This window comes from Gigantopelta aegis, chromosome 10 (assembly GCF_016097555.1).
Source record: "Gigantopelta aegis isolate Gae_Host chromosome 10, Gae_host_genome, whole genome shotgun sequence".
In the NCBI taxonomy this organism is placed as follows: Eukaryota; Metazoa; Mollusca; class Gastropoda; order Neomphalida; family Peltospiridae; genus Gigantopelta; species Gigantopelta aegis.
This window is the reverse complement of record NC_054708.1, coordinates 50715388-50731778: the sequence shown is the minus strand read 5'-3', so window position 1 is coordinate 50731778 and position 16391 is coordinate 50715388. Positions and strand designations below refer to the sequence as shown.

Sequence of the window (16391 nt, the reverse complement as noted above, 5' to 3'; positions counted from 1 at the left end):
CCGATAACAGCGCTGCATAATAAGCGAGAGCGGGCGTGAGATAGAGAATAATAGGCCTACATGAGTGGCCGTGAGATACCATTATCTTACGAGTTGTTTTAAAATGTATCTAACGAGCGAAAGCGAGTTTGATACGTTTTAAAACAACTCGTTGTGAGATAAATGGTATCTAACGGACACGAATGTATTATTCTATTTCTTACATATCCTCAAAAACCAGGTTTTAAACAAATTTTAACATCTTTTTCGGCTAAAAGTTATTTACAGCAGTGGTATCTGTAGCTGACTTATGCGTCAGAGACACATGAATGTCAGGTTAACTATACGTCACAGTCTAATCGATTTCCATCGTGTAGTTTTTGATGGGATTGATGACCTGGCCATTACCTAGGAGCAGCCAGTCGTATGTTCTGAAATTGTTAACACACGTACGCGTGTTAACAACCATGTGTAACCAAAAATAATACATGGTGTTCTCACCAACGGGTGTGTATGAAACATGTTTTCTCCTTTGCCGAGAAGGAATTAAACATTGCGAAAAATACTGTATGGATGGAACATATATGGATGTATGGATGGAATTAATGGATGGATGGATAAATAGATAGTAATCATAATATAAATATTTTTGTGCAGTGATTTCAAAAACAAAAACAGCACCATATATCTGTAATAGGTGACATGGCTAGTTTTGACAATACTATTTTGTGTTCAGGAAAGAAGCTCTTCTGACAAACCCGAACGATATCGAAGACTGTGAAGAAACTGATGAGCAGCCATCATGTCTAGACGGGCTGGGTGAACGTATGACGAAGTGTCTCAAGGTGATGACGTACATCTTTCTGCTGGTCACAGTCCTCGGCTGCGTGGTCGTCAGCAGAACGACGCTGTTGTACATGACGCACGAGTACGGGAAAGTGAAACACGCGGGGAAACAGGTGAAATTGAATTTATCATCCACAATTATATACAACACTAAATTGTACTGTAAAAACGCGTCTCTGAGCATCTTTTCTTATTTATTTTATATGTCCCTGAGTGTAAACTGGTTATGCACGTGGGGGCGAACTGACATCCTATTTGGGGTGAACTGGCTGGGGACGAACTGGCTGGGAACGAATTGACAGGGGGCGAACTGGCTTGGGGACGAAACATCTGGTACCCAGTATATCCCGCAAATCCTAGATCTCGCTCCTTTTGGTAGCTAGGTTCGAACTTGTCCTTTTTAGAATTTTGTGACCCCCGTCCCCCCCATTACAAAATCCTGGATCCACCCCTGTTTTTTGTGATTATGTTTGTATCATGAATGAAATAATTCAATTTAGAATGAGCTTTCGTATGCGGAAAATGGAAGTTAGTTCTCGAGGAACATAAACGTGATACTAGGGCCCTGTAAGCCTGTACCTAGCGGGGGTGGGGCGGGAGGTTGGGGGGGGGGGGGTAAGAGTGGAGATGACCTTCCTCTCCAATAAATACAAATAAGTGTTCTTGTCCAGCTGGAGAATATCGTATACTTACTGGACTCCGTTGTTTTCTTTACTGTCCTCTTAGTTAAGGGGGGCGAGATGTAGCCCAGTGGTAAAGCGCTTGCTTTATGCGCGGTCGGTTTGGGATCGATCCCCATCAGTGGGCCCATTGGGATACTTCTCGCTCCAACCAGTGCACCACGACTGGTATATCAAAGGCCGTGGTATGTTCTATCCTGTTTATGGGATGGTGCATATGAAAGATCCCTTGCTGCTAATCGAAAAGAGTAGCCCATGAAGTGGCGACAGCGGGTTTCCTCCCTCAATATCTGTGTGATTCTTAACCATATGTCCGACGCCATATAACCGTAAATAAAATGTGTTGAGTGCGTCGTAAAATAAAACATTTCTTTCTTTCGTCCCTTAGCTAAGGGTAGGTATAGCCCCCAGGGTCATACCTAACTGGGGTGGGGGTATTAGGAAAAGAAATATAACTTCGCAAACAAATCTGTTTAGTTTTAAATTTCTGTATATTATGTATTTGTTTATTTATTTTATTTATTTATTTTTAATTATTTTTTAATTATTTTTTATTATTTATTTTATAGTCGTTAATTAATTTACTTTTGATTGATTGATTAATTGATTGATTGATTGATTGATTGGGTGGTTGGTTGTTTGATTTGTTTATTTGTTTGATTTGTTTGTTTAAGTACATGTTTGTTTGTTTCTAAATCAGCTGTGGAGTGACCACTACACCTACCTGCTGGTCGTCTGTCTGAGTCTTCCTGACTTGACGAAGATCGTGTCCTGTAGCTTTTCGCTGGCCTTTCGGACCGAGGCTAGACCGTCACTCTCTGTCGTCATCGTGGTGCGTACATCTTCACTAACAGGCCCGTAGCCAATGGGGGGTCGGGGGCGGTCGACCCGACCCCCCTACCGGTGGCTTTTTTCAATATGCCCTCGGACTCCCCAAAGCAACTCGGGAGCTTCGTGCCTCGCCATAAGCCTAAACTTCCTTCCTCAAAATCCTGGCTACGGGCCTGACTAACACACGCTCGCTCACATCCTTATTAACAAGTACGGGATATAGGCAAATTTTAAAACCTATAGGTGTATATTACAGCTTGTATTTAGGTTCCTATACATCTGAACCACAAAACCGTATTCCCTGAGAAAAATCGTATCACTGCACAAGGCAGAGTCGAAAGGATAATAGTCAAAATCGCGATTGCTTCTATCATCCACTAATTAGGTGCTCATCCTTAGTAATAGGATGTTTCATCCTTCCTGCACCGCCTGTAAGAGGACTGCCACTCTCAAGATTACCTTTGAAAACCCAAACATGCACAGGAGAGACATGGTATCTGTAAATGTTTAGATGTTTTACTACTCTATTTTTAATAAGTAAAACGACATCATCATCGTCATCCTTATCATCATCATCACCAATACTACATATAAACATTAGGATGACCATAAAACCACATTGAAATACACACGCTGATAATCAAAACTAGAAACTATAGTCAGTATGTTATTTTAGTTGTTAAAATATTTTATCAGTCGGAACCATCTTCGGATAGTCCCTTAAACTTTATTATTTAAAAATACTATTAGAGGAATGTCTCTACTCACTTCCCCTTCATGATTGCTCTAGTATTTATGTACTAGCCATTTCTTGTTTTCTTTTACAGCACTGTGTACAAGAAATAACACATATAATCATCGTTTACGGCTTTGTGTTCAAAGTACTTCCATTTGTGGACAGCATCAGCGCATGTGCGTTGATGATGGCAACGGGATTTGCTCCATTTATTGCAAACACTATTTCCACGTGGCAGAGTGATTCTCCAAACCCCACCAGCAATGATACCTCTGGGATCCAGGATACTCTACACCTCACGAATACTGAGGTCACTACCTCAAATCACTCAAAGAAAGAAATATTTGACTACAACCAAGAAAAATCTCTGTGTGCCAAATTGACAAAGCTGCTCAGACGTTATGTGAATATTTTCAAAGTGTTCTTCATCATCCTACAAGCAGGATCTGTTTCTCTGTGTCTATATTCGTTGCTGCTTTATAACGATAAATACAAACCAATGCAAACCAGAACTGAATTTATGTCATGGAATGTATTGTTTCTACTTCTTGTTTCCATCAGATGGATGAAGAATCATTTCGTGAAACATTTGGAAACGGACATGGCTGACCACACTGGTCAGTGTATGTCCATGTTTTCATCTCGTCGAAGCAATCTCACAACGCTTATTTCGTCAGTTCTGCGACTTGGCACTGCTGCCATTATATTAAAGTTTTATTTGGAGAGGAATCTTGGAAATCCAGTTAATGCATTTTCTGTGTCGAAGCTCCAAACATCTTTTCGTTTGACCACAACCGAACGCACAACCTCACTGAAATTAGAACTCGGTGGAATAAACAGTACCGTTGGATATCATTTCAGCAGCATTACAACATCATCTGGTAATTTTTCTGAATCTCTAGAAAATACTACGATACAAACTATACTGAACCAGACGGGATCACCAACGAAAGCTGCAATTGCATCACAGAACAGTACAGCAAAAGTTAATGATTCTAACTATAACACCAACACAGCCATGCCATTAAAATTGCCATATGTCTCTATGCATGATGACATCGCCTTGTATCCAACGCTTGTGGTAGCTGCAGCTCATGTAGTATCCACTTGGTTGTGTTACCATCTGGCGCAGCTCGCCTGCAAGTTGTGCATGCAGACAGTAGCCTTCGCCTTGCCTCTGTGTCTCGCTGGACCGGCGGTCGTTGCTGTCCTGCTGTTTACTCCAGACTTCGCCACCTTGTTTCTCTTTTCGGATCACTCCATTAATTTCGTGCTCCCAGATCCGGATATCATGCATCTGTTAATACTGGCAGCGTTTGGAAGTGGTTTTGCTTCACAGATATTCCTTTGCCGTCATGTTTGGACAGAAATGCCGCGCGAGAGACTGTCATTTATAGAAAAGTTAGTACATATATATTACGTATTTATGACAGTTTCAGGATAATTTCGGCTAATGTATTAAAATTATCGCTAAAATAATTTTCAAACAAAACACATATTAGAGCCTATAATATAAACGAATTATTCAAAGCAGTTATGCTAATAGTAGGTATTTTGCACTACCATTGAAGTATGACCAAATGAAAGTAAGGTTGAAGATTTTTTTTAAAGTAATTTTAAAAATATACAAATATAAATACAAAATCATCCATAATTATGGGAGACCACATTCAAAACATACTTTTTATATGTGGGAATATTAGCTGTACATTCGTTTTGATTCATTCTTGTCAAGTAGTAATAGCCAGATAAACATTAAAGAAGTCGCCATCTTGTTCTCTTACAGGTTATTCACGCTGCCTCACTACTGCAGCCCTCTTCTGGACTCTTTTGTACATTCATGTTGATTCATTCTTGTCAAGTAGTAATAGCCGGACAAACATTATTTAAAGAAGTCGCCATCTTGTTCTCTTACAGGTTATTCACGCTGCCTCACTACTGCAGCCCTCTTCTGGACTCTTTTGTACATTCATGTTGATTCATTCTTGTCAAGTAGTAATAGCCGGACAAACATTATTTAAAGAAGTCGCCATCTTGTTCTCTTACAGGTTATTCACGCTGCCTCACTACTGCAGCCCTCTTCTGGACTCTTTTGTACATTCATGTTGATTCATTCTTGTCAAGTAGTAATAGCCGGACAAACATTATTTAAAGAAGACGCCATCTTGTTCTCTTACAGATTATTCACGCTGCCTCACTACTGCAGCCCTCTTCTGGACTCTTTTGTACATTCATGTTGATTCATTCTTGTCAAGTAGTAATAGCCGGACAAACATTATTTAAAGAAGACGCCATCTTGTTCTCTTACAGGTTATTCACGCTGCCTCACTACTGCAGTCCTCTTCTGGACCTGTCCCTACTTCACAGCAGACGGCGTAAGGACCTGGTGCAGCAGAATCAGCAGACGGACCCGGACAACTTCCCCATCATAAAGGCGTGCGCTACGATGTGGCATGAAAACGAGAAAGAGATGACGCAGTTTCTACAGTCCGTGTTTAGGTAAAGGCATTATGATTTGATCGATTGGAATCGGCTATTCTCGAACGAGGTACTCGTATCGTATGGTGTCGTATTACGAGGCCTCCGTTTTAGCAAGATTAACCATGATTGGAAGGAAATGTTTTATTTAACGATACACTACACTCAACATATTTTATTTACGGTTATATGGCGTCAGATTTAGAGAATAACTAACGAGCTACGAGGAATTACGAATTATCTGTCCCGAGTGAATGAATGTTGTAAACCCGAGCCTTTGGCGAGGGTTTTACAACATTCATTTACGAGGGACAGATAATTCGTAACTCCTCGTAGCGAGTTGGTTATTCTCTTTATTACCCATTGTCAATTTTAACTGATTTTTAATGTAAAAATTCCTCTGCAGTCTACAACAAAGCCATCAGCCATTACGTCATATAATCTTACGCGCATTACATGACGTAATGTAAGTGACGTCATAGCATTAACGACGTTCTTTTTACAGCCAAATGTTTACAGTACAAAATAATACAACTGTATTTGCATTTGAAAATAATTATTTTTATATATTACTAAAGCCGCTGCTTATGAAAATATACCATTTCATGTTTACGAAACAAATGAGTCCATTTTTTTTTGGTAAATCTGTGTAGATCGTATAACGTATACATGTGTAATCTGACTCATGAATGGAAACATATGAATGAAAGTGAAGTTCCGGCCATAGCAAGCAACCAACCAAACGTCTTGAATTTTAAGCCAGCCAATCAGTGGCTGCAGAAGCAATCTGCACACTGTGCAGAGATCGAAAAAATATTACCCCGTATATTTTAGCCCATATGGGTAATAAATATGGTTAATGACCACATAGATATTGAGAGAGGAAACCCGCTGTCGCCACTTCATGAACTACTCTTTTCGATTAGCAGCAAGGGATCTTTTATATGCACCATCCCACTGACAGGATAACACATACCACGGCCTTTGATATACCAGTCGTGGTGCACTGGCTGGAGCGAGAAATAGCTACATAGCAGATACTACGGTCTTTGGTATACCGGTGCACTGGTTGGAGCCAGAAATAGCCCAACGGTCGCACCGACGGAGATCGATCCCAGACCGACCGCGCATCAGGCGAACGCTTTACCACTGGGCTTCGTCCCGCCCTCTGTACTATATATAAATACATATTTAAATGTTTACAAATAATTTCAAGTATAGGTAAGTAAACGAAATTATTTTATTTTGCACTGCAGACTGGACTTTGACCAAGGCGTGAGGCGTGCTGCGAGAGATGAAATGAAGAAAAACGTGGATGATTATTACGAATTTGAAGGTTAGCGTAAATCCATTTAGCATGTGAGTCATGCTGGACCACACTACAGCTGCACTATATCGTAGACTTGATAGAGAAATAAGAAATTAAACATGCTTTGCCAGTGTCAGGCAATGTAGCAACGTTTCAGAAATGTAGAACTATAGAGCCCTAGCTTATAATTATCTGTCTTTTGTCAGTGCTTCGGTGTTTTGTTAGTAATTATAGAACAGCTATAGAAATGGGACCATCCAGGCCATTACCAAATCACTGTGGTAGAACAAAATAGGGATCACAACTTAACTGTAAAATATTTATTTTTTTAAATGTCACGATTTCGTTGTTCGAAATCAATTAAAGGGACATTCCTGAATTTGCTGCATTGCAAAATGTTTCCGATTAATACACTATTTCTACCATTACACTTACATGTTAAATATATTTTCTGGTTTGGAATATCAGTGTATATACATTCGATGTGTTTCGGGTCGTCATAATAGTTTTAAGTAGCACCAAACTAAACTGGATTTGGTATCCCAATAATTTTGTACGTACGAAAAAAAAAATATATTAGGGAATAAAATTAAGTTTGACCTAGTACAACCGTTAGGACGATCAGAAACACGTTTAATATATGGTCAGTAATATTTTATTTAGAAAAATATATTTAACATATGATTACAGTTATTAAAAAGTCTTTGTTGATTCACACCATCTTAACAATCACTTAAAACTCAGGAATGTCCCTTTAAGAAAATATTCTAAATGAAAGAAAACAAGAAACAAATGTTTTATTTAACGACGCACTCATTACATTTTATTTACGGTTGTATGGCGTCAGACATATGGTTAAGGACCAAACAGATATTGTGAGAGGAAACCCGCTGTCGCCACTTCATGGGCTCCTCTTTTCGATTAGCAGCAAGGGATCTTTTATATACACTATCCCACATACAGGGTAGTACATACCACGTCCTTTGATATACCAGTCGTGGTGTACTGGTTGAGACGAGAAATGGGCCCACCGACGGGGTTGTAAATGAAATTAAAATTATACGTGTATTCAGGGATATATTATGTCACATTCCAGTCCATATAATGTTTGATGATGCACTGATGGATGAGGTGTACGATAAAAAGAAAACAGGACGACGCGTTCCAAATGAGTACGTCCTACTACTTCTTCAACTGATGGATGATGCACTCAGGTAAATGTCATTTTAGAACCATTTTATAAAGAATACGAAGGATGGGGACGCCAACAGCACTGAATTTTTTTTTAAAGTTTGTTTTGTTTAACGACACCACTAGAGCACATTGGTTTATTAATCATCGGCTATTGGATGTCAGATATTTGGTAATTTTGACATATATTATAGTCTTAGAGAGGAAACCCGCTACAATTTTCCATTAATAGCAAAGGATCTTTTATATGCACCATCCCACAGACAGGATAGCACATACCATGGCCTGTGATATACCAGTCGTGGTGCACTGGCTGGAACGAGAAATATCCCAGTGGACCCACCGACGGGGATCGATCCCAAACCGACCGCGCATCAAGCGAGCGCTTTACCACTGAGCTACGTCCCGCCCTCACTGAATTAAAGATGTCCTAAACAAAATTAATTAAAAAGCCAGTAGATTATAAGCCATGTTCACACTTACACATGTTAAAGGGACATTCCTGAGTCTGCTGCATTGTAAGATGTTTCCGACTAATAAAATATTTCTACGATTAAACTTGCATATTAAATATATTTTCTTGTTTAGAATATCAGTGTCTGTATATTCAATGTGTTTCTGGTCGTCTTAATATTTGTAAGAAGCCCAAACTGGGTTTTGTCTTCAAATGATTTCGTACATACGAGAAAACAATATTTTAGAAAATAAGATTACATTTAACCTAGTACAAATATTAGAACGATCAAAAACACGTTTAATATACAGCCACTAATATTTTATGCAGAAAATTACAATCGTTAAAAAGTCTCTGTTAGTCGATAAAATCTTAAAAAGTGCAGCAAACTCAGGAATGTCGCTTTAAACTGCTTTAACTATACTGTTTTAGCTAAAACACGTTTGGTTTGAAATGACCAGCGTTGAAACATTAACAGCTATACCGGTGTAAGGTGGACGTGTAGTTGTCCGTACCTGCGCAAGACATCAAAACAAACAATGGACTACGAGTATGTTAGGGTAGCAGAATACAGTTAGCTCCTGTGTCCCGCACAAAGAGTTCGCTTGTTAATTTTACACAGATCCATGTTTGAAGGGTAAAAAGTTAGAATATGAAGCAAGGAAGGAAATGTTTTATTTAACGACGCACTCAACACATTTTATTTACGGTTCTATGGCGTCAGACGTATGGTTATGGACCACACAGGTATTGAGAGAGGAAACCCGCTCTCGCCATTTCATGGGCTACTCTTTTCGATTAGCAGCAAAGGATCTTTTATATGCACCATCCCACAGACAGGATTGTACATACCACGGTATTTGTTACACCAGTTGTCGAGCACTGGCGGGAACGAGAAATAGCCTAATGGGTCCACCGACGGGGATCGATCCTAGACCGACCGCGCATCAAGCGAACGCTTTACCACTTTGGAATAGGAAGTAAATTCGTAAGGGAGTCCTTTTTGAAAAGGACAATTGGTTTTTTACCAGCAATGCAAACGGTTTAGCTGTAATGAAGCTTAGTATTCATACACCGGGTTTTCCTTGTGACAAAAGTGTGGCGCGGGCATTTTGGGTAATTTTCAAACAAGCTGATTTTGTGAAAAATTAAATTGCTAAACCTTTATTCCAGCGAGAGTTTTGTAAATATATATGTGATATCCGCCAACTCCCGCTTTGGTGTGAACATTGTCAAAAATGCACCCAAAATCATGCAGTTAGGAATCATTATGATGTAAGTAACACAGACATGTAACTAAACATATTTTAAATGAGTCCTCTTTATAATTATGACCCTTTTTGTAATTTCCGTGAGACTAAAAATTCCTGTATCTTTCTTTATTTTTAAACCTTATGCGGATATTTAGGATGTCAGGAGCTGGCATGCATAAATCTCAACTGAAGATTCACAAATAACTGTGGTCTTGTACCTAGGACGTTGCTAGCGCGCTTACTGCTTATTCTGACTGTAACGTCACTGTCACTTCCGCCTTATAACAGTTTATCCAAACCACATCCCGAAGTGCTTTAGTTATACCGATTTATTTGAACCGTTATAGTGAAAAGATAGCGTTCACACTTACATTTTAAACTGGTTTAGTTACTCCAGTTTTGTTAAACCAGTTTAATATATATGGTACAAAATACATTTGGTTTTGGTTTTACAAAGAACACAAAGCTTGAACCACTGGTCAAAATGTACTCAACATTTAGAAATGATCAATAATCAAAATTTACTAACATGGCAAAAAGGAAACACCTTACCAAAACGTCTACTAACCATAATCAATTTTGTTCAGTATGTAATGTTCTTTACGTAATTGCGCTTTGGCAACGTACATATCACTATTTGAATTGGCGAAAAAACTATAGAAATTATTTTATTTAGTTGTGTTTGTTTGCTGGATGTAATTACGCACATGAAAGGATTGTCAATTCTACTGAATATCTAGACAAAATAGTGTTGATGTATAGTCTTGGGGAATACGTGTCAATCTACAGCGAAGCACTGACAGTGATTCATTGAAACATACTTCCATGACCTTGTCGAAAACCTTTGATCTACTTTCTACAGATAATATACAAACATGAATGTGTTAAAGCTTTTAATGTGCAGATTTACTTTTTGTTATAGCATTTTCAATTAATACCGTACTTTTGCATTATCGTTCGTATTAAGGTGTTTATGCAAATCAAAGTAAGTTTTATTTTTGTCAAAATTGAGTTACGGGTACAATTACCATATATTACTTTGCCCACACAATATGAACAACAATTTAGTAAAAATATCATTCTTCATTACTTCCATATTCCACCTTTTGATGTTTGAAGCAAAACAAGTCATTTCTAAATATTTGTGTCCAAAATAACATGACGTAATCATCTCAGTAAATCAAAAGTTATGTTACAACATTGGCTGTTCACTCTAACTGCCGCTATTAGTAGATTCTAGGTATAATTTGAGAAGATTATTTATTTTTTGTGAAACAGTGACGAATCAATGAATTCCTATGGGTGTGGAATAAAACAAAACAAAAGCACAATAATTCGCTAATTACAAATTTCAATATAACCTCTAACATCAAATTGTTAATAAATCTGGATTGTTTTCAACGAGGATAGGATGAAATGAACAACTAGTGGTTATGATCACAATCCTGAACGATTGTGGAGTGTGTATTAAACAAACAGCAAGGCGTATCTTATGAAGTTCCGAAAGGAAATTGAATGAAAATTTATCTAGTCAATCATCGCTATCATGACAGTCGTTTTAACTAAATAAAGCAAGTTTCACATGCTAGAAACAAACCAAGGCAAATCTATAATGATGTATAGTCCATTTGCGTGAAAAGGGAACCGATGAATTGGCATATACATGTATCTGTATTGAATAATGTAAAAACTTACATTAAACATATTATTGAGTTTTAAATCCATACCAAGTAATTTTTTTCACCAAAAATGTATAAGTAATTAAAAAAAGTTTCTTAACAAATTATATAGATTAATTTCATTTCAATACAGGGGTGAAGATTAAATGCTAGAACAGCCTTAGCTGCATTGTTATCGAAGTAATAATGGACATAAGGCTGGTAGGTACAGGGTTCGCAGCCCGGTACCGGCTCCCACCTAGAGCGAGTTTTTACGACTCAGTTACGACTCTCACTAACCACTAACAACTAACTCACTGTCCTAGACAGACAGCCCAGATAGTTGAGCTGTGTGCCCAGGGCAGCGTTCTTGAACCTTAATTGGATATAAGCACGAAAATAAGTTGAAATGATAATGCAGTGTGTTGCGTTGGCTGTTCCATCAGTTGTCTTCATAGCTGCATTGTAAAATAAGATTTAACCTAGATGCAATTTGATGATAATTTGTTAAGAAATGTTTTTATTTACACTGAAATATTTAAAAAAAAATATTAAGTTGGTATGGGTTTAAAATTTAATAACATGATTTTTTATATAAATTTTAACTTTATTCATAATAGAGTTGTATGTCAGATCATTGGTTCCCTTTTGACATAAATAGACTATATTTATAAATTACCTGGTGGTGCCAAATATTTTTATATATTAGTAAGAACAAACTAATTGATGCAACATTTCTTTCTAACGCGTAAAGTCGTGTATAAGAATAATATATAGTAATAATAATAATAATAATAATAATAATAATAATTATTATTATTATTATTATTATTGTAAAAAAACAAACTGGCGTATCCGTGATTTTATATTGGAGGGTTTCACCTAAGCTGTCGATGAATTTGTAAGGTCCTGACCCCCCCCCCCCCCCCCCCCCCAAACCTCCCATCTTACCTGCATACTGGCTATAGGAGTGACAAAGCAGAAGTTTTAAAAACTGTAATAAAATGGATTTGCCTTGATGTGCATGAATTCTCTTCGTTTCATCATCTTCAATGGCTGAATGGGTCTTGGTCGTGTCATTTGGACACCTGCAGGCTCGCAACCACACTAACAAAAGGTAAATATTTACATTTATCACCAAGTAAAAATTATCCTTTTAACGTTTTTTTTATTATATCATAAACCTAGTTAACTATTTTAATAGTAAAGTTAACATCGGTTTCGGACAAGAAAAAAATTAGACACAACGCGGGCGGTTTGCGGACGTGTAGCAAGAAGCTTGCGGCAAGCTGTACTCGAGCAGAAATACGTAACATGCGTCTGGCAAACAGCACATCACACACTCTCTCCATGTTCCTAGATCATATGTTGTTATCTTGCTGTCAACAATTATGACTACTAATAAATAATGTAATAGTACCTCAGATGATGTTGTATGAAGATTTGTTTTTTAGATCATACAGAGAGGGGTACTTTGGACTTCAACAATTGGCGGGGCGGGACGTAGCCCAGTGGTAAAGCGTTCGCTTGCTGCGCGGTCGGTCTGGGATCGATCTCCGTCGGTGGGCTCATTGGGCTAGTTCTCGTTCCAGCCAGTGCCCCACGACTGGTATATCAAAGGCCGTGGTATGTGTTATCCCGTCCATAGGATGGCGCATATAACTGATCCCTTGCTACTAATGGAAATATTAAGCGGATTTCCTCTTTAAGACTATATGTCAAAATTACCAAATGTTTGACATCCAACAGCCGATGATTAATAAATCAATGTACTGTAGTGGTGTCTATGAAAAAAAAAGCCAATATTGGTGAGATATGCAAATAACTGAGTTCACCGAGAACGACCGATCGTGTAACCCTAGCCCATCAATCGAGCATTCGCTCAGTGTGAAATACAACCTTCCCATATATCTACACATTCAGACTACTGATACAAGCCAGGCTATATTTAATTATCATTTCAAATCATATAGCATTGGGCAAATTGTGGACGAAATTTGATGCTTTTATCTGGAACGTCTACATCATTTTACTGGGCTTCTTGAAAAATATACTAAATACGGTCGCCATTTTGATAACGTCATTTGAGCATGTTCCCCTTCAGGAATTCTGGGTAATTTTCACCTGTGAGATAGTCAGGACATATACTATCAAGAAATACCCCAATTAGCTGGTAGTACGGTAGTTGCTACTTGACTCCCAAACTGAACGTCAATCTGCACGCCTGCTAGCCCCTCATGCGAACTATCACCTACTGTGAACTACACCTCGTCCCTAAATCTACACATCCAGCTAATAATGAAACAAGCCAGGCTATATTTAACGATTATCTCATCCCCTAGCGCCTCGTGCAAGTATTCGCCCGTTGTCATCGTGAGCTACACATTTGATATACATGTACTTACAAACAAAATTAGGTCCATATAGTAGTTTTAAATTTGGTATTAGTACTTTTTTAAGTTTTAAAGAAACATAATAAATATTATACGTATAACAATATATCAAATCATATTATATCATATCATATCACATCATATCACATCATATATCATATCATATATCATATCATATCATATATTATATATCATATCATATCATATCGTATCATATCATTTCATATCATACCATATCATATCATATCACATCATGTATCATATATCACATCACATCACATATATCATATCATATCATATCATATCATATATCATATCATATATCATATCATATCATATCATATCATATCATATATCATACCATACCATACCATACCATACCATACCATATCATATCATATATCATACCATAGCATATAGCATATAGCATATATCATATCATATATCATATCATATCATATCATATCATATCATATCATATCATATCATATCATATCATATCATATCATATCATATCATATCATATCATATCATATCTCATATCATACCATACCATATATCATATCATATCATATCATATCATATCATATCATATCATATCATATCATGTCATGGCATAATACCCATGCGTACCCATGATTATTCTTTGCCGTGAGCCGTCTTTGTATTTAAGGGACTTGGAGGTTGGGGAGGGGGCAGTCTAAAAACCCATATAGTCTCTGTGCGGCGTATGAGTGCATCTGATGTATCTTCGGCTTGCGATTTGGGCACATACACCATATATAATTATTTCAATGCGGCTGGCCGCGTGCGTTTTATAGACACACGCATCGCATGCTACAGTCTAGACGCTCTCATTGAAACTTATGCATTTTGACTGTTTTTAATCAGACCGCACGCACGCGCCGCATCCAGTCTATATCAATCTGATTAAAATTAGCTCTACTGGGTCTACCAGAAGATCTAACAGCATTGCGTGGACTCCCATGTCCAGGTGACATTTCATTTATAAATAACAATTTAAATATCGACCAATTGCATTTCGCCTTTTATTGCTTTATTCGGGAGCATACAAATTCTAAAAATATCGGGCGAGACTATTTATGCAATAGGCGCACTTGTTGGTCTGTTTCAACATTGAAAAAACAGGGGGAAAAGTTCAGTAATAAACTCTGGATTGTATACTAGTATAAACAGATTTTATGGCTATACCATCATGGTTTTTTGTTTCGTCTTGAAATGAATTTTATATAAACGTTTATATTGCAATTAGTTTCCGGCATACTTCGTAATTCACCCGAATCATTTCGTATACCCTCGGCATAATCCCGAATGTTTTCAAATTCTTTTCAAATTACTGGCATGATTTTGCAAGTAAGGTTTTGATTGGTTGAATGACAGGTCAACTGGACATGAGCTCCAACGGGCTGCTGTTTGGTCCACATGTAATAGTGGAACTAATTTTAATTAGATTGAGTCTATATGAGCCTTAACACATTCTGATAGCAATAATACAAGCCTATATACATATCTAACGATTATTTCAGCCGCGTACACAACAAGCATATAGGACTGCCGGAGCCAGACAAATACATGACACCATACGGAGCCCGATTGGAGTGGACACTCCCTGGCAGAAACAAAATGATTGCTCATCTCAAGGACAAGACGAAGATTAAAGTTAAAAAGCGATGGTCTCAGGTATGCTTTACAGAAATCTAGCATGGGGGACAGTTGCCACACACCACCTCTAGTTAAAAATCTGAAACAAAAGCAGAAAAAGTCCTTATAGTTTAAAAATGACCCTTTTGTCTGCCTGAATTGCAAGCAAGTATGGCACTGTGATGACGCTGATAAGATGCTTTATGGAGCAAAAAGTAATAAAACAGACCGAGGCCGGATACCAGCTAGGGTTCAGCTTCACGAAGCGATCTCATCGCTAAGATCACCTTAAGTGCATAAAGTAGCCATATAGTGATTTTAGCGCTAAGTTCGCTTCGTAAAACGGGATCTTGGTCGATATTTGGGGGTTTTGCGCTCCATGAAACGGCGTCTGCCTGGGAAGAATTTTTTTTTTAATTTGGTTAATACTGGGATGTAACACACACACACACACACACACACACACACACACACACAACAAACAACACACACAACAAACAACACACACACCACACACCACACAACACACCCACAACACACAACACACAAACACACACACAACACACACACACACACACACAAGCACACACACAACACACACACACACAACAAACACAAACACATACACACACAGCACACACATACAACAATGTTCTTATTTTGCACTGTTTGATTCTGGTCCAATCGTATGTTCAAATATGTTTTGACAAAAATACACATGTACAGTATAACTACATTTTTGCTAAGTATTAACATTACTGAACCGCAAATGAATGCTAAGGTAAAATCATGTTATTATTAAGGAGTTGAACGATAACATCTGTGAATTAAAATATATAAGCAGCATCAAGTCCATTGTTAAAACTATTCTATTATATTGTTTTTATTATGTGTCAGACATCGCAGACCCGTAGGAAAGAT

General features: G+C 37.8%; 1 protein-coding gene across 1 annotated transcript in view; it reads left to right on the top strand.

Moving 5' to 3' along the window:
- LOC121383678 (chitin synthase chs-2-like) overlaps window positions 1–16391 on the top strand; it is a 33765-nt gene that overhangs the window by 9837 nt on the left and 7537 nt on the right. Inside the window, exons 5-11 of the mRNA XM_041513770.1 lie at window positions 716–938; window positions 2206–2337; window positions 3164–4473; window positions 5383–5571; window positions 6807–6886; window positions 7956–8073; window positions 15356–15509. Coding sequence (XP_041369704.1) covers window positions 716–938; window positions 2206–2337; window positions 3164–4473; window positions 5383–5571; window positions 6807–6886; window positions 7956–8073; window positions 15356–15509 — 2206 coding nt within the window. The remainder of the gene's footprint in view (window positions 1–715; window positions 939–2205; window positions 2338–3163; window positions 4474–5382; window positions 5572–6806; window positions 6887–7955; window positions 8074–15355; window positions 15510–16391) is intronic.